At 50.9% G+C, this 26,079-nt stretch overlaps 2 protein-coding genes across 37 annotated transcripts; one reads left to right on the top strand and one right to left on the bottom strand.

The window, feature by feature from the left end:
- Window positions 1-4,933: 4,933 nt before the first annotated feature.
- On the bottom strand, window positions 4,934-9,856 carry LOC147650147 (uncharacterized). The gene is made up of 3 exons (XM_086853236.1): window positions 9,594-9,856; window positions 6,255-6,449; window positions 4,934-5,926 (listed from the first exon to the last, which is right to left on the bottom strand). The coding sequence occupies exons 1-3, from the start codon at window positions 9,854-9,856 to the stop codon at window positions 5,359-5,361; spliced, it is 1,026 nt and encodes a 341-aa protein (XP_086709362.1). The 3' UTR covers window positions 4,934-5,358.
- On the top strand, window positions 9,665-25,800 carry TPD52L2 (TPD52 like 2). Of its 36 annotated transcripts, XM_023917960.2 has the most exons (12): window positions 10,127-10,343; window positions 10,451-10,590; window positions 11,702-11,850; window positions 12,665-12,724; window positions 14,197-14,256; window positions 18,188-18,289; window positions 19,257-19,295; window positions 22,127-22,153; window positions 22,528-22,569; window positions 23,798-23,846; window positions 23,928-23,976; window positions 24,060-25,800. In XM_023917960.2, exons 1-11 carry the CDS (start codon window positions 10,217-10,219, stop codon window positions 23,961-23,963), a joined length of 831 nt encoding a protein of 276 aa, XP_023773728.1. In that variant the 5' UTR covers window positions 10,127-10,216; the 3' UTR covers window positions 23,964-23,976; window positions 24,060-25,800. The 36 variants fall into 36 exon arrangements, with proteins under 36 accessions (XP_086709348.1, XP_086709336.1, XP_086709340.1 ...); XM_086853222.1 differs by lacking the exons at window positions 10,127-10,343; window positions 14,197-14,256 and adding an exon at window positions 9,665-10,067; XM_086853210.1 differs by lacking the exons at window positions 10,127-10,343; window positions 23,928-23,976 and adding an exon at window positions 9,665-10,067.
- The last annotated feature ends 279 nt before the right edge of the window (window positions 25,801-26,079 follow it).

Raw genomic sequence — 26,079 nt, 5'->3', positions numbered from 1 at the left:
AACTGGTCCCTCTGGGAAGCAGAGGGAGGTCACGGCACAGGACGGGGCCCTGCCCTCCCGGAGAGTGGGTGTGCAGGCAAGGGATGGACAGAATTCTTCAGCAGCATGGGAAGTGCCAGCCGGGAGCGGGGGCAGCCCCGTCCCCACATCCTGCTTTAGGCAGGGGGACAACGGGAATCAGACACAGGCAGAGGCACTCTGAGCATCCTCGGAGGGTGGGTGGGAACCCCTGGGGTGAAATGCCGGGAGGAGAGCAGCACAGAACTCTGTGTGGTTTGTGTGCAGACCACAGCTGCCCAGCTCCACTCCAGGCATGGCCGTGCAGGGTCATGGAGGGGGACAGGGACCAAACCAAGTGCCCAGCACTCTAGGAGTGGTTTGGGATGGATCCAAAGGGAACAGGACAGGGAGTGGTGGCAAGCAAAGTGCTCCCTCAGCATGGCACTTCCCTGCCCTCCCTGCCTGCTGGCTGCCAGCATCCCAGGGCTCCCGCAGCATACTGAAGACTTCCATAGCATCCCACCTCCCCTCTGTAGTCACAGGTGGGAAGGATGGTGTCAGGAAAGGTGTGGGGATACGGGGCTGAGCTTAGGACTAACCCGGGGTGCTGGGGACAGTCCAGAGAGGCTGTAGCCCTGCTGTATAATCATGGAATGGTTTGCGTTGGAAGGGACCATAAAGCTCATCTCGTTCCAGCCCCCTGCCATGGGCGGGGACCCCTTCCACTAGGCCAGGTTGTTCCCAGCCCTGTCCGACCTTGGCCGCGGGGAGCAGGCGGAGGCATTTGGCCGGAGCGCAGGATGCTCGGGGCCGGAGCTGTGGCTGCTGTCCTGGGAGTTTCCACATGAACCACACACTGTTCGCATCTGAGCCTTCTCCCCGTCCAGGGCAGCCGCTGCCGGGGGTTATTTCCTGCCCTCCGCGCTCTCCCCCCGCCACCCCTGCCTGCCCCAGCCCGGCTGCTTCCTCTCGGCCGCCCCGGGGGCTTTCCATGCTGCCAGAAAATAAATCTCAGGCTATTTTTAACAGAGGGGAAAACGCCAAGGTCTCCTCCAGCCTGGGCTGCTGCGGAGCCGAGCGCGGACGGGCACCCCCGGAGAGATGAAGGAGGGAGAGGAATGTGCGGGAAGGATGTGGGTAGGCAGGGCAGCGTGACCCCGCTTTCATCTCCCTGCCTTCGGGCGGGATTTTGGGGAAAGCAGGGAGAAGAGCGCAGGGAAGGGGGCACCAGCTGGGTGCTGTGGCACCCCCTTGCCCTCCTTTGCAGCAGACAAACAGCCCCCAGCACCCATTAATGTCACCCATGGGCTCTCTGCCTGAGCAGGCAGGGAGAGAATGATGAGGGGATCATTCCACCACCCCAGCTGGGATGGGGTGACCGGGAGGTGTCCTGGAATGGGACACACACACACACTGCCCACCCTGCATCGGGTCAGTGCCAGCACCAAGGGAGCTGGGGACTCGGAGGGTCCCCTGGGGTCAGGGCTGGGCCAGTTGCTGTTTTTAACCCCTGTAAGTGCCTTAGGGAGGCTGCGAGCGGGATCAGCTGGATAATGCTGGCGGGGGCAGAGGGGGGCTGCGGAACGGATGGAGCTGGTGATAATGGGGGGGCACGGACGGGCCACCCCACCCCGATGCTCCCCGAGGGTGGCTGTCCCCGCTCCTGACTGGGACACTGCCATTCCCTGCCAGCTGTCCCCACTGTCACTCCGCACGCATCTTTCTGGCTGCAGCGACACGATCCAAGGACTCGCCCTTTCCTGGGACTCCAGGGACAGAAGATTTATTCCTTACAAGGCTCCTGCTAAAATCTCTCCACCTGAGAGACTCCCACCAGCCCCAGCACACCCAGCGCTCCCACCGGAGTGGGAGGAGGTCTCCTCTCTCCTCCAACCGGGAGATGTTGTGTAAAGCCCACAGCCAGCGGAAATGCGGAAAGAAAAGCAGGGAGAGAAAGAGGAGCCGTTTCCAAGCGCTGGGTGGGAGGAGAGCAGAAAACAGGAGGTGGAGGTGAAAATGTCAAACCTCCCAGGGCTGGCTGTGTGGGGACAGAGTGCTCACTGCTGGCTTTTGGTCCTTGACCCTCGAGGAGTCACTGAAACCACCTTTGTCTCTGGTCCCCAAGGTGGTGGTGATACCACAGCCACCTCCCTGGCAGTGCTGTGGCACCCAGGGCTCAGCCTGTGCTGGAGTTTTCAGGGGAAACCTGAGCTCTACATTCCCAGCCCAGGAACTGCTGGCCACCTTTGATGCCACTTTGCTGTGACACAGAGGAAACCCCGCCGGGCTGGCTGGGATTTGGGGTGCCTGGTCATGTCCCAAGCATCACCCCAGGATGGGGATTTCCAGTGCCAGGGATGTGGGGCAGTCCCCATGTCGTGGGACACTCACAGAACCCTAAGCTGGACTTCACCTACCCCTACCCCATCCAACCCACAGGGAAACCCCTGCTCTGTGCCCTGGGACAGCCTAAAACATCCCTGGGGACTTCACAGAATAGCCTGGATTGGAAGGGACATTAAAGCTCATCTTGTTCCAACCCCTGCCACAGGCAGGGACACTTTCCATTATCCCAGGTTGCTTCAAGTCCTATCCAGCCTGGTCTTGGACACTTCCAGGTACAGGGCAGCCACAGCTTCTCTGGGCAACCTCTGCCAGTGCCTCACCACCCTCACAGGGAAAAATTTCTTCCCAATTCCCTAAATTTCATTCCATCTATCCCTGTCCTCTGTCAGGTTGAAGACATTCCCCCTTGTTCTGTGACTCCAGGCACTTTAGTCTAAAGGCCCCAAGCTCTCTTGGAGCCCCTTTAGGTACTGGAAGGGGCTCTAAGGTCTCCCCAGGGCCTTCTCCTTTTCAGGCTGAATGTTCACAACTCTCTCAACCTGTCTCCAGAGCAGAGGTGCTCCAGCTTTTGGAGCATCTCTCTAGACTCTTCAGGACAGCACAAGCTCATTTCTCCAGCCTGTCCAGGTTCCTCTGGATACCATCCCTTCCCTCCAGCATGTCAGCTGGGGAATGACCAGGGTTTGGGGTCCAGCCCCACCATGGGGCTCACGGGATCACCTGGAGGGGCCTGACCCGGCTGCAGGGACGGTGCCGAGGGGCTCTGCCTGTGACCAGATGGCTCCGAGCAGCCCTAAGCTCTCCATAATGCCCCTAATTGTCCCCCGGCGAGGGAGCGGGTGGCCCGGCCCAGCTGGTGCCTGTGTCCCCCCGCAGCCATGGCTCCAGGACCTCTGGCTATTTTTAATCCCAGGAAGCTATTTTTGAAGGGAGAGGCTATTTTCCCTGCCCGCCGCTAATCCTGTCTTGCTGTTCAGCCTTACCCAGCTATTTGCCGGGGCCGTGCAATGGGCAGCTCCCTGTCCCGGACAGTGATTCGGGGCAGGAGGGATCGGGTGGGAAGTGTCGGCCGGGATGGGGTGATCCTGCACTCCCTGCCCTTCCCTGCTGGACACCCGGGCTTGATCTGGGCAAGTGCCACGGAAAGGAAGGCGCCCCATTTGCGGACACGCACTGATCGTTCCCCCAGCCCGCCCGGGAGCCAGGAAGGCCATCAGAGGATGGGGATGCCAAAGGTGACGGGGCCGCGTGTCCCCTGGGCGCTGGGGGGACCGCGGGGTCCTGGGAGCGCCGGCGAACTGGGACTGAACTGGAAGCAGGTGTTGGGCACGTCCCGGCGGGGAGGAAGGGTGGGGGTGCAGGGCCGGGGGGAGCGGGGTGCACATCTGGCAGCGGAGGGGTGGCAGGAAGCGTCGCGCTGGCCCGGCCCCCCCGTGCTCGGCTGCCTCGGGGTCCCGGGGGGCCGCGCCGCTGCCAGATGTTGTGCAGCTGTCTCCGGCGCTTCCTCTCCCTCCGTGCCCGGCATCCTCCGGGAAGCTCTCCCCTGCGCTTCCTCGGCGGGGAGAGCGGGGGAGACCCCCCCAGCCCCCCGCTCCTCCTGGCCCGGCTTCCTGAGCCGCCGGGTCTGTCCAGCGTTCGGCTCTTTCACCCTCGGCCTCCTCCCACCTCTCCGCGGCCCCTCGCTCCTTTTCTTCTCCTGCCAGCTGCCCCACAGCTCCCGATCCCGGGGGATCTCTCCCCTCTCTCGCCTCCCGATGCCGGGGCTGCCTCTTGCTCTCCAGGCTCAGAGCTCGCCTCCCTCCCAGGGCAGAGGAAGGCAGGAGGCAGCAGCGTCGAGCATCACTTATTGCTTTTCTTCTCTTGCCTCTCCCAGCATTTCCTATTTTCCCTCAGCGCAGGGACTGCTCAGAGCCGGAGCAGCCCCAGGATGTTGGGCAGGAAAGGCCGGGAGGGCTGCGGGAGCCGGGGAGATGCTGCCGGCAGCTCACACCGACTGCGGGGCGCAGATAGGATTCAGGGATTAGAGCAGCTTAGGGAACAGGGCTCTTCCAAGCGGCAGATGGTGCTGGATGGATCCCAGGGCAGGGCTTGCGGGGTGGGAAACAGGTCCCAGAGCAGCCCCGGGCAGGGCAGGGCAGGGCAGGGGAAATCAGGCAGAAGCGGGGAGGAGGAGGAGGAGGGTTTTTGCTGAGCCCGTTTCCGGAGCGCCAGGGAGGGCTGGACGGACGGATCCTTGCCCCAGCTCCCAGGGATGGCAGCTGACGCCCAGAGCCGGTCACAGCTGCAGTGACAGCAGCGTGGCTTTTGCACGCCATGTCCCCGGGATGTTTCCCTTGCAGCCCGGCCAGGTTCAAGGTCCCGCTGACGGGACGTGGCTCCGTCACCCGGTGGCTCCTTCAGCTGCACATGTCCCTTGTCCCCATGCATGTGCGTGTCCCCACAGGAGTGCACATCATTCTGGGCGTGTGTGGGAAGCACCGAGACCAGAGGCTTCATCCCATGTCCTTCCATGTCCCCTGCATTCCCCTAAGGTATTCTTGCCCACGGGGGTGCCTTTTTGGGCTACCAAAAAACAGGCCAGACAAAATAAGGGAATAAAAATTGGTTATATTTATTGAAGGGCCTTCAGGTACATTTTGGGCAGATGGAGCACCTCCAGGGGCTACACACAAAATGGTCACAGGTTTTCACACTTTTATAAGTTTGGTCCATTTGTATATTGGGGGTTAATCTTCCAATTACAGCTTCAGGTAATGAAGTAATTTACCCGAAGTTTTCCCCGCCAAACTCAATTTTGTTTACATTTCTCAGGGCCTGAGACAGTGAGGTGTCCTTGATTCCCAGGCTTGGAGAGGAATTGCTTTATCTGACCAAAATGGGAAAGCAGTAGCTAACACTCTATATGGAGTTTAGAGTTACACACTAAAGAACTGAACAACTACAAATATATGAAAAATATAAAAGCTAAAATCCTAAGGCATCAACAGGAGTCCATACTCCCGGGTGTGCACATCATTCTGGGGGTGCATGGGAAGCCCCATGACCAGAGGCTTCACCCCACATCCCTCCATGTCCCCTGCATCCCCCTGGGATGTTCTTGGGCACGGGGATGGGTTTGTGGGCAGCAGGGTGCTGCTGTGGGGCTGGAACGGGACAGCCCCTCCTGTCCCATGGCACTGGTGACTCCCTGGACTCTGCTGAGACTGCGGAGATGAGCAACTTCACCCCAAATGCTGCTGGGGGAATTCCCAGTGATGAAGGTGGAAACAAGAGATGACGAGGTGAGGGAAACCCCGCAGTCGGGGCAGCACTGGTGGCTGACACGGAGTACCCGGGTGCCCCCAGGAGCTGTTTCGGAGCTGAGAGCAGCCAAACGGGCTGGGATAACAAAGCAGAAATTAAGGGACCCATTTCCAGGCAGAGTGGTGTGATCTTCAAAAGTGGCCTGCGAGCAGAAGAGTCTGATTTGTTCCAGATGAGATTGTTCCCATGGCTCCTGAGGGCGTTTGTGGTGGGAGCAGGGGGACTCCGGCTGACAGTGGGAAAGCCCAGCCACCAGTCAGGGAGTCTCTGACGTTTTCTGGGGAAGAGCAGGATGTGAATGGGAGCCCCTCTAGCAGCCCGTGGGTGCTGCTTTCTGCTTGAGGTGAGAGGCGGGCATGGGGAACCCCTGGGGATGCTGGGACCCCAGCCCACCCCAGACTGCTCGGTGGGATGCAGCCACATGGTCCGGGTGCTCACACCAACCCCCCACACCGGCAGGGAGGTGGCCAAGTGGGGGATGCTGGGGTGCTTCAGGCAGAGAGCTGGGCATCCAGAGGATGCTCCGGATCCATGCCTGATGTCAGCCCCAGCAGCTGGGCCCACGTCCCCTCCCTCGGCTCATCCCCACTTGAGAGTCCCTGTACCTTCCCCAGCAGCCACGGTGGCGTCTCAGAAAGAGGAAGCGTCGCCCCCGGCATCCCCCCACCGTCGTCCGGGGGCTATTTTGGGTCTGGAGAAAAGCGGAAGGCAGCACTGGGTGGGTGATGCCCTGCAACATGCAGGGGCCAGTGGTGGATGGGAAGAGGAACCCCAACATTGCTTCACACCCCCGTTCCCACCTGTGGGATGAGGAAAGAGGATCTGTCTCACCTGAAGCATAAAAGTTTTTTGCGGGGCACGCAGGGGCAGTTGGGCAGCTCCCAGGGTGATTGCAGGGGATCCTCCAATGTGTCCAGCTCCCAATTCCTGCCTTTGTGACCCAGGGGCTGCTGCATACATAATTTTTAAATGCTGGTTTTTGCTGTTGAATGTGTGTTTTGCCACTAGGGCCCAGGTAAATGTTAGCCTGTGTGGCTGTGTGTGTGGGTGACCCAAGGAAAGGTCAGGGATATAACCATGAGTAGGGGGAGGGAGGGAGGGAGGGAGGGAGGGAGGGAGGGAGGGAGGGAGGGAGGGAGGAAGGGAGGGAGGGAGGGAGGGAGGGAGGGAGGGAGGGAGGGAGGGAGGGAGGGAGGGAGGGAGGGAGGGAGGGAGGGAGGGAGGGAGGGAGGGAGGGAGGGAGGGAGGGAGGGAGGAAGGGAGGAAGGGAGGAAGGGAGGAAGGGAGGAAGGGAGGGAGGAAGGGAGGAAGGGAGGAAGGGAGGAAGGGAGGAAGGGAGGAAGGGAGGAAGGGAGGAAGGGAGGAAGGAAGGAAGGAAGGAAGGAAGGAAGGAAGGAAGGAAGGAAGGAAGGAAGGAAGGAAGGAAGGAAGGAAGGAAGGAAGGAAGGAAGGAAGGAAGGAAGGAAGGAAGGAAGGAAGGAAGGAAGGAAGGAAGGAAGGAAGGAAGGAAGGAAGGAAGGAAGGAAGGAAGGAAGGAAGGAAGGAAGGAAGGAAGGAAGGAAGGAAGGAAGGAAGGAAGGAAGGAAGGAAGGAAGGAAGGAAGGAAGGAAGGAAGGAAGGAAGGAAGGAAGGAAGGAAGGAAGGAAGGAAGGAAGGAAGGAAGGAAGGAAGGAAGGAAGGAAGGAAGGAAGGAAGGAAGGAAGGAAGGAAGGAAGGAAGGAAGGAAGGAAGGAAGGAAGGAAGGAAGGAAGGAAGGAAGGAAGGAAGGAAGGAAGGAAGGAAGGAAGGAAGGAAGGAAGGAAGGAAGGAAGGAAGGAAGGAAGGAAGGAAGGAAGGAAGGAAGGAAGGACAATCCCCGCTGCCTCTGGGCAGTGATATCTCTGCAGAGCAGAGTCCCACCGGCGGCCCCTCCTGCTCGAGGGATGCTCCGGTAACACCTCGTGCCTGGGAACTGCGCCGGGCCGGGAAAGGCCGACAGGGGCTGTATCCTCGTAGCTCGGGCTGCCTCCTCCGGGGAGGATGCCACTGGCATAAGGAGCAGGAGCCCGGCCCGCTCCGCTGGGCCCCTTCCAGCCGCGGGGAGGAGCGGCGGGAGAGCAGAGCCCGGCGGCTGTGCACGGGCAGGGAGGGAATCTAGGTCAGGGCTTGCTTTAAAAGGGGGCACAGAGCCCAGAAGGCGGCGGCTTCCAGCGAAGGCACGGAGCAGCGGCGCCTGGCTGAGCCCGGCGCAGACACCGGGAACCGGCAGCTGAGGAACGCCGGTGCTCACCGGGAGCATCCCCATCCCGGCAGCGCCGGTACCCGGGACTCCCGCGGGTGTTGCTTCTCCTGTGGCCCTTCACGCAATTCTTTGCTTTGCTGGGAAACAGCGGATTGTAGTTCAGGGCTGGAAAACAACGTGGTGCCCGGGGACACGCGATGTCCAGACACACTTGTGCCTGGGCACAGGGAGATACCATTCACCTCCAAAACGAGACCGTCAAATCTCCCAAGGCCCCCTCCTCCCCCTCCGCCTCCACACGGCTGGAAGGGCGTCAGCGAAGGGAACTCGCCCCGGGTCTGACATTTCTGCATTCAACAGCAAACGGCCAAAAAAAAAATGCCTCAACGGAGCAAAAATCCCGGCGGCAGCAAAAAGGGAACCGGGAAGATGTGGAGGGTGCAGAGCTGTGGCTGCCAGGGCGAACAAATGCCTCCACACACATTTTGTCCCCCAAATAACTCCCCAGCCCCGGCAGAGCCCCAGCAGATCCAAAAACACAAAAGGGATTTTATTTTTCCCCCTCTCTCCAAATTTGGGATTGCTCTGCACTTCCCAACAGTCTTCAAGGTCTTAGGACTGGAAAATGATTAAGTTGGCACCATGATGCATTTAATTAAAAGCCAGCGCCTGAAGGTAGAGGGAAATCAGCTGCTAGAGCAGGGGATTTTTGGAGGGCAACCCCGTGAGGCACAGCCTGATCCCTGGCTGTTCGGGGAGGCTGGACTTGGCAGTGGGCTTTGTGCCTGGCTGAGCTGGCAGAGACCACAGCAGTCCCTGAGAGCCGCAGCCCTCCCTGCTCCTCCTGCCGCAGCCACCTCTCGGGGCCAGATTTTCAGGAACTCAGGCTCTGGAGAGCTTGGAAAAATCCAGATTTTTCTCATGGGCTCAGCATTCAGCCACTCCCTGGGTTTCCACTGAGCTCAGCTTCAAAATGAGGTGTGCACCAAGGCTCCAAACTTCACAATAACCCCTTTAAAAATCCTCTAATAAAAAGTTAAGCTATGAAAGTGCTCCCTGTCCTTCCAAGGCCAAACAGGAGGATGGGGGTCATGTGCTGTGGGTGCAAACCCTCTGCTCGTGTGGCCAAGGTGCTGATGGAAAGGGCTCTAACAAATTCCATTTCCCCATCTGTATTCACTTCCCTTTTCATGCCTCATCCTGGGGAACCCGAAGAGACTGGGGAAAAGGCTCTGAAAATGAAATGAGGTCCCAACCCAGTGGGATTTTCAGAGAAGGAATTGCAAAATAGTTGGAAGGGAACAGCCCAGGGTTTCCCCGTGCCCTGAGGCACAAACCCAGGTGGAATTGCAGGCTGTGCTGCCGGGGCGTTTGGGCTCTCTCTCCACTCCTGGCCCCTCCGAAGGGAACCGCAGATTGTCACCAGAGCCGAGCCCCGCCCGCAGCAGGCACGGGCCAGACCTGCCTCTCCTGCCACTGCTTCCCCTTCGATGCCACTGCAGGTGACACCGAGAGAGAACCCGGTTTTGCGGCACATTTGGAGCGGGCAGTGGCCCGATCCCTGCAGCTGCACACCGGGAGCGGGCCGGGGGTCCCTGTGACCGCGCACCCAGGGCGGGCTGGGGGTGCCGGGAGGGCTCCGGCCACCGCAGCCCCCGCCGCACCCAACGGGAACCGCAAAGCCCGAAGGAGGGCCGAGGGGACAGGCAGCGGGGCCGGTTACCGTGCTGAGCGATCAGCGCTGACTAACGGCACCGGCGGCAAGCTGGGCCGGGGAACGGAGCCGGGGGGGTCGTGCAGAGCGGCCGGGCGTGGCAGGCGGGGAAGTCCCCGGTGCCCCGTGCCGGTGCTGCCCGGTGTGTCGGGCCGTGCCCGGTGTGTCGGGCCGTGCCCGCTGTCCCGGTGCCCCGTGCCGGTGCTGCCCCCTGCCCTCCGGCCGCGCTCACGGCACCGCCCGGCCCCGCCCGGCCGCGCTGACCCCTCCATGACGTCACCCCCGCGGCCGGCGCCGGGGGCAGTGACACCGGCAGTGACAGCGGCAGTGACACACGTGTCACCGTCACCGTGGCGACGCGGCGCTGACGCGCTGTGCCCGCGACCCTCCCCGGAACGGGCGGGCGGCGCGCGCTGAGCGCGTCACGGGGGGCGGCGGCGGCTGCACGGGCCCGGGGCGCCGCCATGGAGAGCGCGAGCCAGGGTACGGGCCGGGGGCTGCGCTCGGGAGCGGGGCCCCTGCTCGCGGGGAGTCCCGGCCACGGGGGGAGCTCGGGGGCGGCGCTGCGGGAGCTGCCGCTGCCGTGACGAGGGACGCGGCCCCGGGGATGAGGAGCGGCCGGGGGTCTCTCCATGGCGCCGCTTGCCTCGCCGGGCCCCGTCCCCGCCCACGGTGCCGGGCACGGGAGCTGGAAGGCCGCGGAATGCCCGGTGCTGCCGCCGCTTCCGATCGATGCTCGTGGAGGAAACTCCGGCGGAGGTTTCTCTTCCCCTGCCCGGCGCAGCCCCTTCCCCCGCCCCGCTTTGCATAACGCGCCTCGCCTGCCGCTTGCTTATTCAGTGCCCTCTGCTCCTTGTCTGCGACAGATATCAACCTTAACTCTCCCAACAAAGGTCTGCTGGCCGATGCCATGACAGATGTTCCCGTGGATAACGCGGCCCGGGGCGCTGCTCCCGAGGGATTGACTCTGGCCGAGGAGGAGGAGCTGAGAGCCGAGCTCGCCAAGGTAAGGGGGGCTCGGTTTGGCTCGGTTTTGACACCCGTGTGCCCCGGTTGTGTTCTGCTGGGAAGGAACAAACAGGAGCCACAGGGGCAGGACTCGGTGTTCTGTCGTTGGGGTTTGTTTTTTAAGGTTTTTAATTTTGTAGTGTTACTTTTGGGTCTCTCAGCTAATTGTTAAAATGCACAAAGCTGGCAGATACTTCAAACGCCGTGGTGTGTTGTTTGCTCTTTCCTAGAACAGCCTAATTTAGAGCTTTAAGGAAATAAGCAGCTTTTGGTGCCATGAGCTCAGTGTAGGATTTTTGTTCCATGTGAAGTGAGAAAACACTTCAGGCAAATAATAAGCAAAAGAAAGCCATTTTTTTCCTTGGGAAACTGAAACGTTGGAACACTTAATGAGCTTTTCTTCCTACCTTTTTCTCTTAAACATTTATTACTCTTTACAGGCAGCTATTTTAGATGCCTATATGCTTTTGAAGAGATGAGGGTTGGTAATACAACATCCTAAAGTTTGAGCACCTTCTGGGCTTTAAAGGTCAGGTTATCATCTCTGTCTGAAATGTGGCTGAAGATAATTGCAGCTATTTCTCCATTGTCTTTTCCTTCATGTGAAAATCTTGTAGTGGTTCTTTGACTTGCAGGGGAGGACTTTGCTGCTCTGGGTGGTCATGCAGGGCTTGTTGAGCTGCAGCTAAGGTAGAAATGCACCCACTCTGCCTGGAAACAGCACCAGAGTACTTTGAAAGTGCTGTAAGAAAGATCTCTGAGGAAAAACTCTTCTTTAAAGACATCAGAGGAAAAGAGATACAACATATAATCTTAGTTAATAAGGTTTGGTGACTGAATCGTGTGTGGTGTTGAAATGACAATACAAGGAATGGGTTCTGTTCATCTCAGTGTCACTAAGTCACCAGTCCAGTGACTTGTATGGAGGTAAAATCTGAGTGGCCTTCCATTCCAGCACAGTTCATGTTGAGTTGAATAATTAATCTGATGATCTTCCCAATTTATAAATTTAATGAAATGTTGCTAGTTTTGAGGGAAGTAAAAATTTGTTTTAATGTACAGTTTTTAACTAAACTGTGATTTGAGACAAACCTCTGCCTTTCTCTAAGGTTGAAGAAGAAATTGGTACTCTCAGACAAGTTCTGGCTGCCAAAGAGAGGCACTGTGGAGAGCTGAAGAGGAAGCTGGGTCTGACTCCCTTGGATGGGTTAAAGCAAAACCTGTCCAAAAGCTGGCACGATGTCCAAGTCTCCAACGCGTAAGTGCTGCTTGTGATGCACCTGTGCTTAACTGGGACTTTGTGTGACACTTCCCAGCAGGGTATTCCAGAGCTCTTTTGAGTGGCTGGAGGTTTCTCTTCTGATGGGTTCGTGGAGTAAAAGACACCTAAAAAAAACCTTTCTGTGTAAACTGGACTTTCATATCCGTAACCAGGATAAGTTGTTGCTGGCTGCTCTTTCCCATGGGGTTAGCAATCTGGATCACATTAGGGGTTCAGTTTGCCTATTTCTGCCCATTCATTGAGGCACAGGCAGCTGCTACCTTGTTCTGAACTCAGGCTCAAAGAGAAGTGCAGGCAGTTTCACAGCTTGTGCCAGTTCAGAAGCACTCCCTGGGTCGTATAGCCTGAATTAAAAGCCTGCACTTCCTAGGGAAAAAAAAAAAATCTCTGATATTAGTGTGCTTCACCAGAGTCATCTTGTCCTAAATATGTGAAGTGAGACTGTTCCTGAACAGTCATTAAGGGTATGGTCACTGCTGTGCTTGACAGTGCCGAAAGAAGGGCCCATAAGGTAAGTTTGTCCCTGCACTGGGTGTCAGGGACTCTGGGTGCCTGTGGAGGCATCATCCAGGCTAAAAATTCTCCTATAACTTAACTGGGGTTTGGAGTTATTGACAGTGATATTGCAGAGCAGATTGTTGAGCCATTCATCTTGCTGTTTATTCTTTTCCTCATCTTCCCTCCTCTGTCCCTGCCCCATTTCTGTTATTCCTTTGTCACTGGAATCTGTGTCATTGTCTTCTAAAAAATGAATATTAAAGTTATATTCATTAACACTTTCTGTTTCTAGTTATGTGAAAACATCTGAGAAACTTGGAGAGTGGAATGACAAAGTGACACAGTCTGACTTGTGAGTGCCTCGGGCTCCTCAGCATCACCTCCTTGTTCCTCGCTGCCTTCCCTGATTTGTGCTGCTCCTTGTTCTCCCAGGCATCAGGGCTTGCTTGGGAGGTGGAGGCAGGGTGAAGCAGGATTGTTAATTCCAGCATGCCTTGTTTCCAGCTAGAAACATCCCTCAGTTGCAGAGGAGATGAGTAAATGTTACTGCCATCATCTCTGTCATGGTCTTGCTATTGCAGAAGAAAAATTCCAATCAGTTACCAGACCACATTTTTTATGAAAAAAAATTAAAAAATGGAGGGGACAAAAATTTAACCACAATTTCTCTTCAGCTAGTAATTTGTAGGTTAGTCTGTTGTTTCAGGTGTCTTACTAGTGAACCTCTACGTTTACTGTGAAACTATTTCTCTTCTCATCATGAAATTGGTAGGAATCAGTTTGACTGTTGACTTTCTGTATGGTCACCTGGGAGAGAAGTGGCTGGAGGTGCTTCCCCATAGCTGGAATTCGGGGCTGTGCAGCTGCCAATGTGTTCATGAGCTTCTGAATCTGCTGCACTGGTGTGTGACTCTTTTTCCAGTGTCAGCACTAGAAATCCATGAATTTTAATCTTTGCTGTGTATCCAAGCAGGTGACAAATGCAGACAAAGAGCATCTAGCCACTTTTGCTTCTGGAATATATTCTTTAATTATACTAGAGCTCCACTGATATTAGACATGAATCATTGATTCATGCTGCACAGCTGAACCTAAGGAGCCCTTGAGTGCTTTCTGTGCTGAAGTTTCTCTCCCTTTGTCTTGTGTTGAAGGAGATTCTTTAGCTAAGAGGAAAATGTGGATTGGGAGCATCACATCATTAGGCAAGGTGGCACTGATCTAACTGGGGCAAGTGAATTCTGGGTGATAAGTCCCCTCCTTTGAGCACCTCTGTGTTCTTTCTGAGGTGGGAGCAGCCACCTTCTGTAGTGTGTGTTTTCCTCCAGTATCAGTTGTTGCAACCCTTAAGGTACTGTTTTTGTATAGAGAAACATGGTTTCTAAAGATCAGAAAAACAAAAGTTTAATTGTTTGTCTGGTTCCTGCTGTATTGGGTGAAATACATCTTTGGGTGTGGCAGTTTGATTTTTTTGGCCTTAAGATCAGTTCACTGCTCTGTGCTTTTAATACAGACCAGCAACAGAATATGTAGGAACAGAGCAGAAAACGCAGTTTTTCATTTCCTGACACTTTTTAAACTGCAGGCTTTGTTTCTTTGTGTTCAGTGTTTGATCATGTTTAAACAAAAGAAACTGGGGCTTAGGTGTCTCTCTGCCTCTCAAACAGTTTTTTTCCTTCTGGCTGTAACAGAGAGGCTGAAGCTGTTGTCAGATAAATAAAGCCTCTGATACTATAAGGGTAAAGAGTCACTAATAATGTGGAAAGTGTCAGAAGAAGCATCTGTAGTGAATCTTGAAGCTGTCTCTAACCTCAGTTGTGTTTGTAGATATCTTTCAGCCAGCAGCACACTGGAGGACTGGAATGAAAAATTAACTCAATCAGAAGCGTGAGTGTCTTAACCTTCAGCCTTAACAAGTGCTTTCCTCTGCCAGTCTGCTGCCACTAACTGTCCTGTGCCCCTGCTCCCAGTCCTCTGCTTTCACTAGATCTACCTGGACATTTCTCTTTCCTAGCTTTTACTTTTTTAACCCAATAAATGCCTTTGCTGGGAGAGGGAGCTTTTCCCCAGTTCAGTATCCAAGTGATACTCTAGAAATGCCTGCCTGGTCTCAGGAACTGTCTGAAATCCCTGGGTAGCTGAGACTTGTGTGCCACGCATTACACCTTCAGCTGAGAAGCTGTGGCATAGCCAGACTGACTTTCTTCTTACCCCAACATGCTCTGCAGGGAGCAGGAGCTTTGCTTTCTGCTGTGGTACCTGATGAGAACAGAGCTGTGGTGTCCAGGGCAGTTTCCTGTCATGTTGGGGCCACAAATAGACTCAAACAGCTTGAACCTCACAGCTGTTCTACTCCAGTTGTTGAATGCAAATCTCTCTTAGATGTGCTTTTACTAAATGCCTGAAATTAAATTTTCATCTGGACGAAATTATGGAAGGATATTATGGAAGTTGGCTTTTGTCCTTCTCACTGTGCCTTTCCCACAGAATGTAGGGCAATCCCTTACAGTGCTGCAGTGGGAGCAGGTAGGTTTTGTCATTATTTTCTGAGCTGATTTAAACTGGGGAGGTAGGTTTTAGATGTGAGCCAGTTTTTCTGTTTTCTGGGGTGGGTATAAACTGCAGTCTTTGCAGCTGGCTGGTTATCAGCAGCTTGTGTGAATGCACGGTTTTCTTCCTAACACATGTGAAAGAGGAGCAGAGATAAAATGTAGGAGTAGCAGAAAAAACTTTGAAGTATGCAGGTCTACTTTCAACTGTGTTTTCAAGATTAAGAAGCTGTAAACTGTCACTATTTCTCTTGCCAAGTAGAATGACCTTGGGTTTTGTGCTTGCTGACAGTGGTTGACTCCAGCCGTGTTCAGAGTCCCTCCCTGGGTGTGCCTGCTAAAGTAGAAAACTTCTGGTTATATCTGTTTCCTTGTACTTCATAAACACCAGAAATGTGGTGGAAATGTGCTTTTGTGGAGCACTTAGGGACTGAAGAGCTCTGGCACCTTAGCTTTCCTACTTGCTTTGGCTCTGGACATAGTGACAATTGGTGCTGGCAAGGTAGAGACAGAAACAGAGATGTGAGTGTGATTGAAAGATTCCAGCAACATTTCAGAAATCAATCAGAATTTCTACTTCTCTAAAGTTCAGTGAGTGCAAAAAGGCAAGTTCAAGGAGTCCAAGAGTGAGGTTTTATTAATATGCTTTGGGGTTTTTTATGCAAATGGATTGTCTTTCCTGTTTCAGTGCTGCTCTGTAACTAACAAGGCTCTTGAGTGAACTAGGAATGGACCTGACTCCTGACCTCATGGTGCTTTTGTATGCTGTGGAATTTCCTGGTGTTTGCCATTCCTAGCCACAGATTTTCCCTCTGCCAGCAGTACATAAACAGGACAAAATCACCCCAGTGTGTTCCTAGATCAGAATGTGAATGACTTACACAGTTTGTGTGTTTAGCCAGACAGCTCAAATGGTGATTGCTGGATAAAAGCAAGTGAGAAGAAGCTGGTGTTAATGGATAAAGGAGGATTTGAGGGTGCAGATTTCACTCCTTCCTTGGAGGGTTTATAGGAGAGGGGTTCAGTGAAATGTTGGACTACCACAGGATGTGGTAGTCCTGTGCACAGCACAGGGCAGAGATCATCTCTGTGGCTTCTGCTGCAGCCAGTTGCCTGTGAGTAAAGTGGGGTATTAGCCAGAGCTTATATTTATTACTCCCAGATTTGGATTATTCCACTGTGCTTTGTGCTGGGCTAAGGGAAGAAAGTGAGTGCTTGTGAATTTACACCCATGGAAAACCAGGCTGTGGCATTTGCAGGAGAAGAGTTTCAACTTTTAGGTCAGGGCTGGGTGTAGTTAAGTTGCATTAAAGCCTTGTATAAGCTGATCCCTGGCTGTCACAGCTGCAGCTCCACATGTGTGTCTGGTGGCAGTTCTGGGTTACAGAGCTGCTCATCTCCCTGTGCTTCCCTGGCTCTGCCTCCTGCCTGGCAGCAGTGAGGTGTGTACGTGTGTGTGGGAGCTGTGGATGCAGGACTAGGCTGGCCATCTGATCCAGCTGCTGCTTTCTTGTGCTTCCAAGTTTATATTTAATCCAGATCATTGCCTTGATCTACATTGCTGTGCCAGCACAAGGAGTTCTGCTGGAGGAAGGAGCACACTCAGGGAGCAGCAGCACCCAAGTGCTTGTTCTTAGTTTATATTAAAAATTCTGCTGTCAGGTGTAGAAAAAACAATTGGAAAATCTCTGGCCTTTATCTGCTGAAGCTGGGCATAATACCTGGCATTTTGCAGTCTGAATGGCACGATGGTGTCCTTTGAGGCTGTAAACCATTCCTCAGAGCTGAGCTCTGAGTGCCAAGCAGACCTAGAATCAGCAATGCATACTTTGGTGAGCACGAGATCTTTGATATTTGTTAGGCAGCTGTAAATCAAATCCCATGACAGGGCTCAGCCAGGGAGGAGCCTGGCTGCTGAATGAGATCCTCCTCAAACACAGTGGTTGCAATAGGAGGGCAATCACTATATGAGATCAAGCAGCCTTGGTGCTGATCAGTTCACTCCCAAACAGTTCTGAGGTGCAGAAAATTCTGCTGTGCAGAGGCAATGTTGAGGCCTTGCTGTTGGGGCACACTCAGGTCTTTCTGGAGCTGTTGACTTCAAGAATTGAAAAATGTGTAGGTTATAGGAATTCTTTTTGAGAAGGATGAAGAAGGAAGGAAAAGCTGATGAAGATTTGTTCTGCTTAAGTCTCGTGTATATTTGTGATTCAGAAATATTTGGCTGTTAAAACCAAACCCCAACAAACCAACGTGTTGTAATTGGAATTGCTCAAATCCAGGTCTGGTGCTGTGGTGCTGTCCATGCACTTCTGCCTGGAGAGAAGGAGATGTGAGTAAATCATCTGTCACCATGGTGTTTGTAGCATGGGGAGCCTCAGGCATGAGAGAACATTAGGCTGTTTGTAATGCCCTTCTACTAAATGTCCTCATCAGGCAAAAAAATAATCTCAAGCTGAAATATTTGGAATAAGAAAAGCTTAAAATGTTCAACTTTTTTCCCAGCCTGAGACTTTTCTTTGTAGTCTGAAGAATGACATAAATCATCAACTGTAGAGTAGTTTAGAGAGAATGAATTAATGAAAGTGACACAAAGAATCTTTGTTCCTGAGATTAGTCTCATCTGAAGGAAACAAAGGTTCTCGAGTGTCTCCAGCTCAGGTATAAACTCAGATAATCAGCTGACAAATAAAAGCTGTCAGACTTCTTACCTATTGTGGTTAATGGTAACTGATAGGAAACTTCTCTACCAATTTATTTCTAAACTGCTGCTGTAGAGCTAATGCTAATTCCTGCATTTCTTTTCTGTATGGTGATGATGGTCTTGCTTCTTGCCTCTTTCCTCCAAAACATAATGCCACAGCAAATCCTATGGCTTCCTCAAGGCTGAAAGGATAGTATGGAATAGATTTCTAGATTTATTTTCTTCAGGACATGGAAAGATGGTTGCAGAGCAATTAGGCTACAGTGCTGTGGTGTTAGAGCTTCCATGTGGAAATTTGCTTTGGTTTTTAGCAGATCTTTGTTAGATTTAAAAACATATGGTCAAAAGTATAAGGTGAGTGTATGGAAAGGTTAATCCTACGCTTGCTGCTTTTGTAAAACTTCAAATATTTGAATATATGCAAATGTGGAAATGGTTCTTTCAGTGAATTCAGTGCAGCTCACTAACCCAGCTTCTTCCCTTTAATATGGGGTCCTTTTTCAAAATGGGGGGGACACTTTTGGATCCAACATGTTAGTTCAATTTATGATTTTTTTCTGTGTAGTTATAAGAAGACCCAGGAAACCCTTTCCCAGGCAGGACAGAAGACTTCAGCAGCCCTTTCCAATGTAGGTTCTGTTATCAGCAGGAAGCTTGGTGACATGAGGTAAGATTTCTGCTTTGCACTCTGGGGCTTTGATCTTGGTTTCAAACAGGAATGGGACTTTAGACAATAACTAGGCTTTCTTTCATTTTTCTTCTTACTTGGCAGCACGTTGCTGTTGATGGACTGCCACCTTCTGTGTGGCCCTGTGCATTGTAGTTTAGGACAGATTGAACTCTTATTGAAGACTTACTGAGGGGATAAGCCTGTTCTAAGGCATTTAAGTTTGGTTTGGTTTAGGAGAACTGACCAAACATTTTTAGCAGCCTTCCCCATTTTACTGCTGTGTGGATTCACTGCAGCTTTTATATCATATGTAAGAAATTAGAATTAAAATTTCCCTTTTCCATTTCTTGCTGGATTATGGAGGTGTGTTTTCTCAGTGTAACTGCTTTGGATTAGAGAGGGGTCATCCCTCCTGTGCTCTGTTATGATTAAAAACAAAAAGGGAAGAGTCTGTTTGCTGCATTCCATGTGGTTTCAAGCCCCGGGTGTTGACATTCTGTGGAGAAGGGCAGCATGTCTTCCAGGCACAGTTATGTCATGTTGGTTGGAAAATATCAATTGATTCAGAAGATTATGACAACATTAAAATTTTGTTCTGTGGTTGGGGTTTATCTCCATTCTTTAACCAGATGACCACTGAAACAATCGCAAATTTAAACTTTAAAAGTGGCAAGAGGGACAGATTCTCCTGGTTGAGGTTCTTGCTCTGTGAGTTTCTCAGCTATACAAAGCCCAAGGTTAGAATTTGTGATTTATCCTCAGTACTGTAAGCTCAAGATTTCTTACCCACTAATGATAACATCCACATTTTTCATGCAGAATCCCTTCATCATGTTTTTCTTAGATTTGAAAGCTAATTCTGGATGTACAGCCTGTCTATGTTACTAAGGAAGGATTTTTAGATCTTGGATTTAACATGCTCTCTCAAACCTTGGATTGAATGGGTAGCTGTGATTCTTTGTAGGGAATTTCCTATTCCACTGTGGCTGGGAGTATCTGAGTGGTAAGAACTTGTTGGCCTCTGATCACACAGTACTGATTTATTCTGGTTCTGTCCTCAGTGAGTTAGTTACTGTGTTCCTGGAGGGTATTTTTTGGTGTTTTCAGTAGCTCACATCTCTGAATTTGGCAGAGGACTAGCTAGCTTCCTACCCTTTCCAGCATTCAAGTTGTAACTTTTCTTTCCTGGAAACTCCCTAGTCTGCTGGAAAAAGGGACTTTCATGTAATCACAGCAGATTACGGATACTGGCACAAGATGTGGTGGGAACACATTTTGCCAAACTGATAAGTGAATTTGGGGCCTGGTTTCTGCAGTCTGGCCAGGCTGTTGCAGGAAAGGAATGGGAACTGTGCTTTTTTTGGGACCTGGGGAACTCCTGAACCAGGGTTGCCACAGGCAGAAGCTGTTTTGGCAGGCTAGGTCCTGCCTGTTGTTTTTGAGTTGGGAGAATGCAGGTCATGCAGCTGTTGAAATGTTTGTGCTATCCCAGGAGCAGGTGATGGAGGGAGAGGATACTGGGATGCTCTCCTGGTGGCAGAGCTGGCCTGGCACAGTCACTGTCACAGCTGGCCACGTAATCAGATGGCCCAGGCACGAGCCAAGCCTTTGCAGCAATGGTTTTTCTCAGCTTCAACATCTGCATTCCGTTTTATGGCTAATACATTGGGTGAGGTTTTATGAAATAGAGGCAGCTTCTGCCTTATCACTTGGGAATCCCTGCCAAAGTTATTTCAGCAGGATTTGTATATGTGGCCCTGTGGGGGAACACAGTAATGATTTTTTTTTTAAGACTTTCAGTTTTTCTCTGCATATATAAACAGACTTCTCTCTCCTGTGCTGCATCCAAGTCTTCCTATTTCTGATACTGAAGAAGGTTTAACTCTGAGCATAAGGTTTTGCAGGAGCTGTCCCACTTTTCACCCTTGCCAGGTGAACTCTGGTGTTCTGATGTGTGATCAGAGCTGATGAGGAGTGAAGTCTGTTGTATTGCTGTGATCACTGCTCTGAACTAGCAGGACGATCTCTGTTCCCAGAGAATCTTACAGGCCTTGTAGCCTACACTGACCTCCATTACTGTAATCTGGTTTTTTTCTTTCTTACACTACAAATTCACTTGTAAAGCGAGTTTATTTTCCAGCACTGGAAGCGTTGAGATAACAGAGGGGATTTCCTTGTTTAGTCAGCCTTCACCGGTTGATAAATGCAAGGAAGGCCTGATGAATGGGACAGAGCCTCCGATGCACCAAGGGTGTGGGCCTGAATTCCATTAAAAATACTTGGACCAAATTGTTTTTAAATACAAGTAACATGTTAAATCTTTAGACTTGCTGTATTCTGGTCAAAATAATTTTGCTATGTGGATGGTAACCTTGGGAAGGTAATGCTGTAACCGTGTGCTTGCTGCATTTATGCTTTACTGGATTGCTCTGAGGGGAGGAAATGTTCCTTAGTGGGTGGGATTTTTTCAAATCTTGGCCTGTTCAGATGTCTCTGTTATCTCCACCTACAGTTAAAAAGTAAATTGGCTTTTAGACATTCTGTTCCTGCATTTTACTGATTCCAGTAAAGTGCAAAATTGGAAGTGTTTTCTTTTTTATTGCTTTGTGGGTTTGTGTCCACCTGTGCACTTGATGGTGTCTGATGAAATTTGCTGCTGTACATAATGCTACGAGCAAATTCATTATGAAATGTTAGCCTGAACCCAAAATGCCTGCAGATTCTGGAGTTTATGTCAACTTTCAGTCCTTATGGAAGGAGGAAAAGGGTTACTGCTAGGTCCAGCCCAAGATACCGAGCAAGGAACTGGTGCTTGTGGTATTCTGTATGGAGCAGCATGGTGCATGGATGTGTTATCTGTGTTGTTCTCCTTTAAGCAAGAGTAAGTAGAAAGTTAATTTATTTCACATGCAAAGGCAGCATTTCAAGGCATCTGCCCTGCCAAAGAGCTGACTTGGATATATGAGGAAATGAAACCACAGAGCCCAACATCTTCGCTCTGGCTGTCAGGAAAAGCCCTTGGACTCCTTGCCAAGTACTTCACATCCAGCTTGCCATGACTGCTTCCTGCTGCAGAGACAAAAATTATATTTAAGTGGAATAAAACACTGCTCTGGCAGGAGAAGCTCCTTTAGAGTGTCCTGGTAATCTTCCTAATAAAAGTAGGAAACCTCAGTCTGTTGTTTCAGACTGCTGAGATGCTACTGCACTGCAAAACCTCATCCTAAAAATGGGCAACCAAGTTACAGGGTAAAGATGATACCTTTAATCTCATCTTTATTAACCTGCAGTGCATTTGTTCTCTGAACTGTAACTTTGAGATTTGCAGGCTTGGCAAGATAACGTGTGCAGGTATCCATTGCAGGTTGCCCTTACTCAAGTCCTCACCAGAAGCCTGAGCAATGCTGTCTTTGTATGAGAGACCACAGGGGGAAATGGGGGAAGGAAGTATCCCTACCAATATAGCTGGTGCTTGGTAAAACCTTCAGTTTAGAAAAAAGTGTTAAAAAAAAAACATGTGAAAGCAATGGGTAGGGGTAGGTAAAATGTTTTGGTTTGCTGTTGCACATCTACTCCTTCCCCTCCCCAGCTGGGTTCTAAGTTGATGTAGGTGCTGTTATTGCCCTTTGAGAAACATTTTAGCTTGTCTGGAGTTAATGAAAAGCAGTTTTTTTTTTGCTTGCTCCTGTGATTTATTTTGAGAAGCTTCCTCCTGGGTAGTTGACTTTGCTGTCCCATGATTCTGTGACCGTGTCCCTGCGTTTGGTGTTGAGCACTGTGCAAGTTTCTGACCATTCCTTCCTTTTTCTCTCTGCTGCCCATGGCCTCTCCCAGGGCTCACTCCATCTCACATTCCCTTAGGTAAGATACTCTTCAAGGCTCTGAAAGAGCATTTGTTTCTGTGCCAGACCTTTACAGACCTTAAAGGGGAAGCTGGTTATTTAAGCCTTGCCTAAACTTTTGACACAGATTGAGAAATCTACCACAAACCAATGCCCTGGGACTGACTTTTGTATCACAGTTGCAGTGAAATACTGGCTATCCTGCATCTGGAAAACTAAATTTGGGGCTGCAGCTGTTAAATAAGGGGAGAGAGGGCTGGCTCCTACCACTTGGGTTGTCCACAGCAGCCTGTGTGTGGACAGTGAGTGCTTCAGACCTGGGGTTAGGCTGCTTTTGCACGGTGTCAAATTGTCGTTAACTTTTTCCTCCTTGTCCCAAATGCTTCCGAGCAGCGGCTACTCCATCCGCCACTCGATAAGTATGCCAGCCATGAGGTAATGTAGCCTGTGTCTCCTGAGTGGGGCTGGGGGAGGACAGCTGACTCCATCACTGCTGGGGAGTTTGGTCTGACTTGGACAAATGGCTCCTTTCTCGAGCAGGCTCCTCTCTGAGCGTGGATTAACCACAGCCTGCAGTTTGTCTGTTTAAAGGGTTTTTTAATAGCTCTTAAGGTCATTAGCACCTGTCTTTTCTTGGACTAAGTGCAGTGTTTCACTTGTACCAAAGTCTGGTGGAAGTTTGCAGGTTTCAGAGGTCCCTGAAGGGTAGGATTACAGTTCTGCCACAATGTGCTGCACAGCCATTGGTGATACCAAGGTGAATCCTAACGGGAACCCTCTCCTTGGCCTTCCACTGCTGTTGGTGATGATCTCCTTGCAGGAGAAATGACTGCCAGGGCTGGACAAGGCCCACAGAATTCTCTCTGTTCATCCTCCTCTTTCTAGATCAACAGAGATTGTTTTATGGCTGCAAATCTAATGCAATTCCTTGGAACAAAAATAACTGAGATGAGGCGAGTCATCTCGCAGCACTCCTGCAGCCTGGCCCGGGGGAGCAGCTCTATGAGTAATTGCCTGGTCTGGAAGCTCAGTACAGAGCACTCCCTGAAATCCTTTGCCAGTGAAGCAGCTTGTTGGGTTGTCAAATAAGTGACCTGGTTTTCTTTGCTAGAAATATGAAATGCTCTGATTAATTTTTTACACTGTGATATTACTGAGCATTTCCTGATGCAAATGATCACCCCTGTAGAAATAAAGCTGCTGATAGGTGCAGGTACATGGCCCTTCCCCTTCCTCCCCATGGGATGTGATACAGGAAAGTGAAGCCTTTGTTTTAAACCTTTCTCAGCTTTCCCTTTCCACTGTTTAAAACAAAATGTTTTTAGTTGGGAGTTTTTTAAAGCTAAGAGTTTTCTTCTCTACTTAACTGTGCTTTGATTCCCCAGTGAACTAGGACTTGTTTCTCTCAACATTTTAGCTTGAGCAATTGAGTGGACTGCACGTGGTATAAATGTTTTCCGTCGAAGTTTGGATGTGGTGTTCTTGCCTGGTGTGCCTGAGAGATTTGTGCCAAAGGCTGTGAGGAGCTGGAAGTGTTCTGGGTGAAGGTGTCATTGCAGGGGAATGGCCACAGAGCCCAGTTGCACTGTGCCATTTGATATAGTTAAGAACTAACTTGTCTTGATTTGTTGTTTTTTTTTTTCTCCTCTCTTCTTTCTTCAAGGAATTCTGCAACCTTCAAGTCCTTTGAAGATAGAGTTGGGACCATAAAGGTAACAGTCTGCTTTGTCTTGTAAACACAGAGTGTGAAGCCTTGTGCAGAAACTTTAATTTCTGCAATGTTTTTCTTGTAGACTAGTATTCGGGCAAATGGCCTCTCAGATATGTGAAGTCTTGGCTACAGTAGGTGACCTCGACAAGGGGGAATTGACTTGGTATTCCCAGTGCTGCTTTCGTGTTGTCCTCACTCTCTTCTCTCCTTCCAGTCCCGAGTGGTGGGCAGCAGGGAGAACAGCACTGACGGCCTCCACTCCCCCTCTGGAGCTGGGGACAAGCCTCCACAAGACAACGCTCCCTTCTAGACCTGAATGTGGCTTTGCACAGCTGTGCACAACTGGAAGAGCCCCCTCCCTCCCAGACCTTCACCACAGCAACAACATGTGAATCCAAGAAGGGGCTGAGCGTCAGTCTGGAGAGATCCATCCTTCATTCATAGACACTGCTGCTGGATCCAAGTCAAATAAAGAGAATGCAAAGTTTTGTACACAAATAATATTTTACACTAAAGTTTGTAGATTAAATGTATCACTGCTGTCCTTTTAGGAGAGCATGTAAGCTGGAGTTTCCTTAAAGTAGCTCAGAAATGCCACTGCTGTGGATGAAAACAGTTTTCCCTTGTCTGACATAGCTTGGAGCAGATACATGTCCCTGAGCAGCATGAGGAGGGCAGTAACTGGAGAAGCCAAGTGCATGGGCACCTTAGCTTCAGCTTCTGGCTCTGTTCTCTGTGTGGGCTACTCTGGGAGCTCCCAGGCTTCTCCTGTTACTGTTTTCTCTGGCTCTCATTGGAGCTGTTAGGTAGATGGGGTTAAACAGTTGGGTTTTTTTCTGGGTTTCTAAAAGGTAAACTTCGCTTAGCAGCTGCCTCGTTGTTACACTAATGCTCTAGCTTTAACAAAACTAAGAATCTTTATTTTTAAATGCAATGAACTTTAAAGAAATAAAGCGTAAAAACAAAAAAAAAAAGCTTTGGCATATTAGGGCAATGCTCCCTTGGACTCTGAAGCTGAATTGCAAAGCCTTACATCACTTCTGCTTTACTTGTTTATGATTTATTTTCTGTAGAGAAGACTGCAAGGGTTCTAAAGCTGGTTGTTGAGCACTGGAGTTTTGCATCATGCAGTCATAGCAGCATGTTTATAAAGCCAGTTCTTGTGTTAAATTCAGTGGTGCACTCTGTTTCCCGAGTGTATGAAACTTGCTTCTCCCTTCTCAGCTTATCCCTTCGTTCTCGGAGGAGGAATTTCTGAAGGCTGGAATATGGATACCATTGGAGGGACTCTGCTCTGCTCTCCGAGGGCTCCTCCAGCTGGTACATCTGGCTGTGACTGGATGGGTTTCTCAGTTGAAAGCCCCAGCTCTAATTTTGGTTTACAAAAAACTGGCAGAGTCATGGAGCTCACCCAGTCCCTCCAGGGGCTGGATGTTTTGCTCTTTTGATGTCCAACTTCATTGCTCAGGAGCTGAAAAATTCCAAGTTTTCTCCTAGAGGCCTGATTTTATTCTAGGCAAGGTGCCTCCACATAGAAATACCTAGAGTGAGCAATTCTGTGCCTTAGAGGCGAAGTGGGACTTACTCAGGTCTTTAAACTTATGTACATATCTGGTAGTTTTAGTGGTTTATCACCCCGGAGGGACTGAATTGCCTCTGACCCTTTAGAGAAGCAAGTTTTGACACTGATTTGATTAATCTCCATTTCCCCCACCCCTGCTTCCCTCCCTCTGCAGACCTGGGGATGTGGGATGAGATGTTAGTGGGCAGATGTACTAGGCCATAGGTGGAGTGTAGAGTGTCGTTCATGCGCACTCCTTGTTTGACTGGAACTGGCCTTCCTGTGAGGAACAGAGCCAGTGAAATGGGGACTGCAGGAGCTTGGGTTTGGAACTGTTTCTCTTTAAGATAAAGACTGAAGAAAACTGTCAATAAAGAATTCCTTTGTGAGAAAATGGGGTGAATGTCTTTGTCTTGTTCTAACAGCACTGAAATTCTCTCTTTAGTGCATGTTATGAACTCGTCAGGTAAATACCAACTGCCTGCAGTAGCTTGAGGTGAGAAGCAAGTGATATATTCCATCCTGTCCCTCTGGCTTGTCTGCTGCTCTCTTATGAAGGAATGTACTAAATAATATTTACAGTTTCCTTTCCAAGATACTGGACACTGTTCCCAAGCTGTTACCTGGCCTCTTCCTGTGCTCTGGGCTGGGGAGCTGCAAACTCCATCGCTGG

Source organism: Cyanistes caeruleus, chromosome 16, assembly GCF_971803275.1.
Source record: "Cyanistes caeruleus chromosome 16, bCyaCae1.hap1.1, whole genome shotgun sequence".
In the NCBI taxonomy this organism is placed as follows: Eukaryota; Metazoa; Chordata; class Aves; order Passeriformes; family Paridae; genus Cyanistes; species Cyanistes caeruleus.
This window is presented reverse-complemented; position numbering and strand designations above follow the sequence as displayed.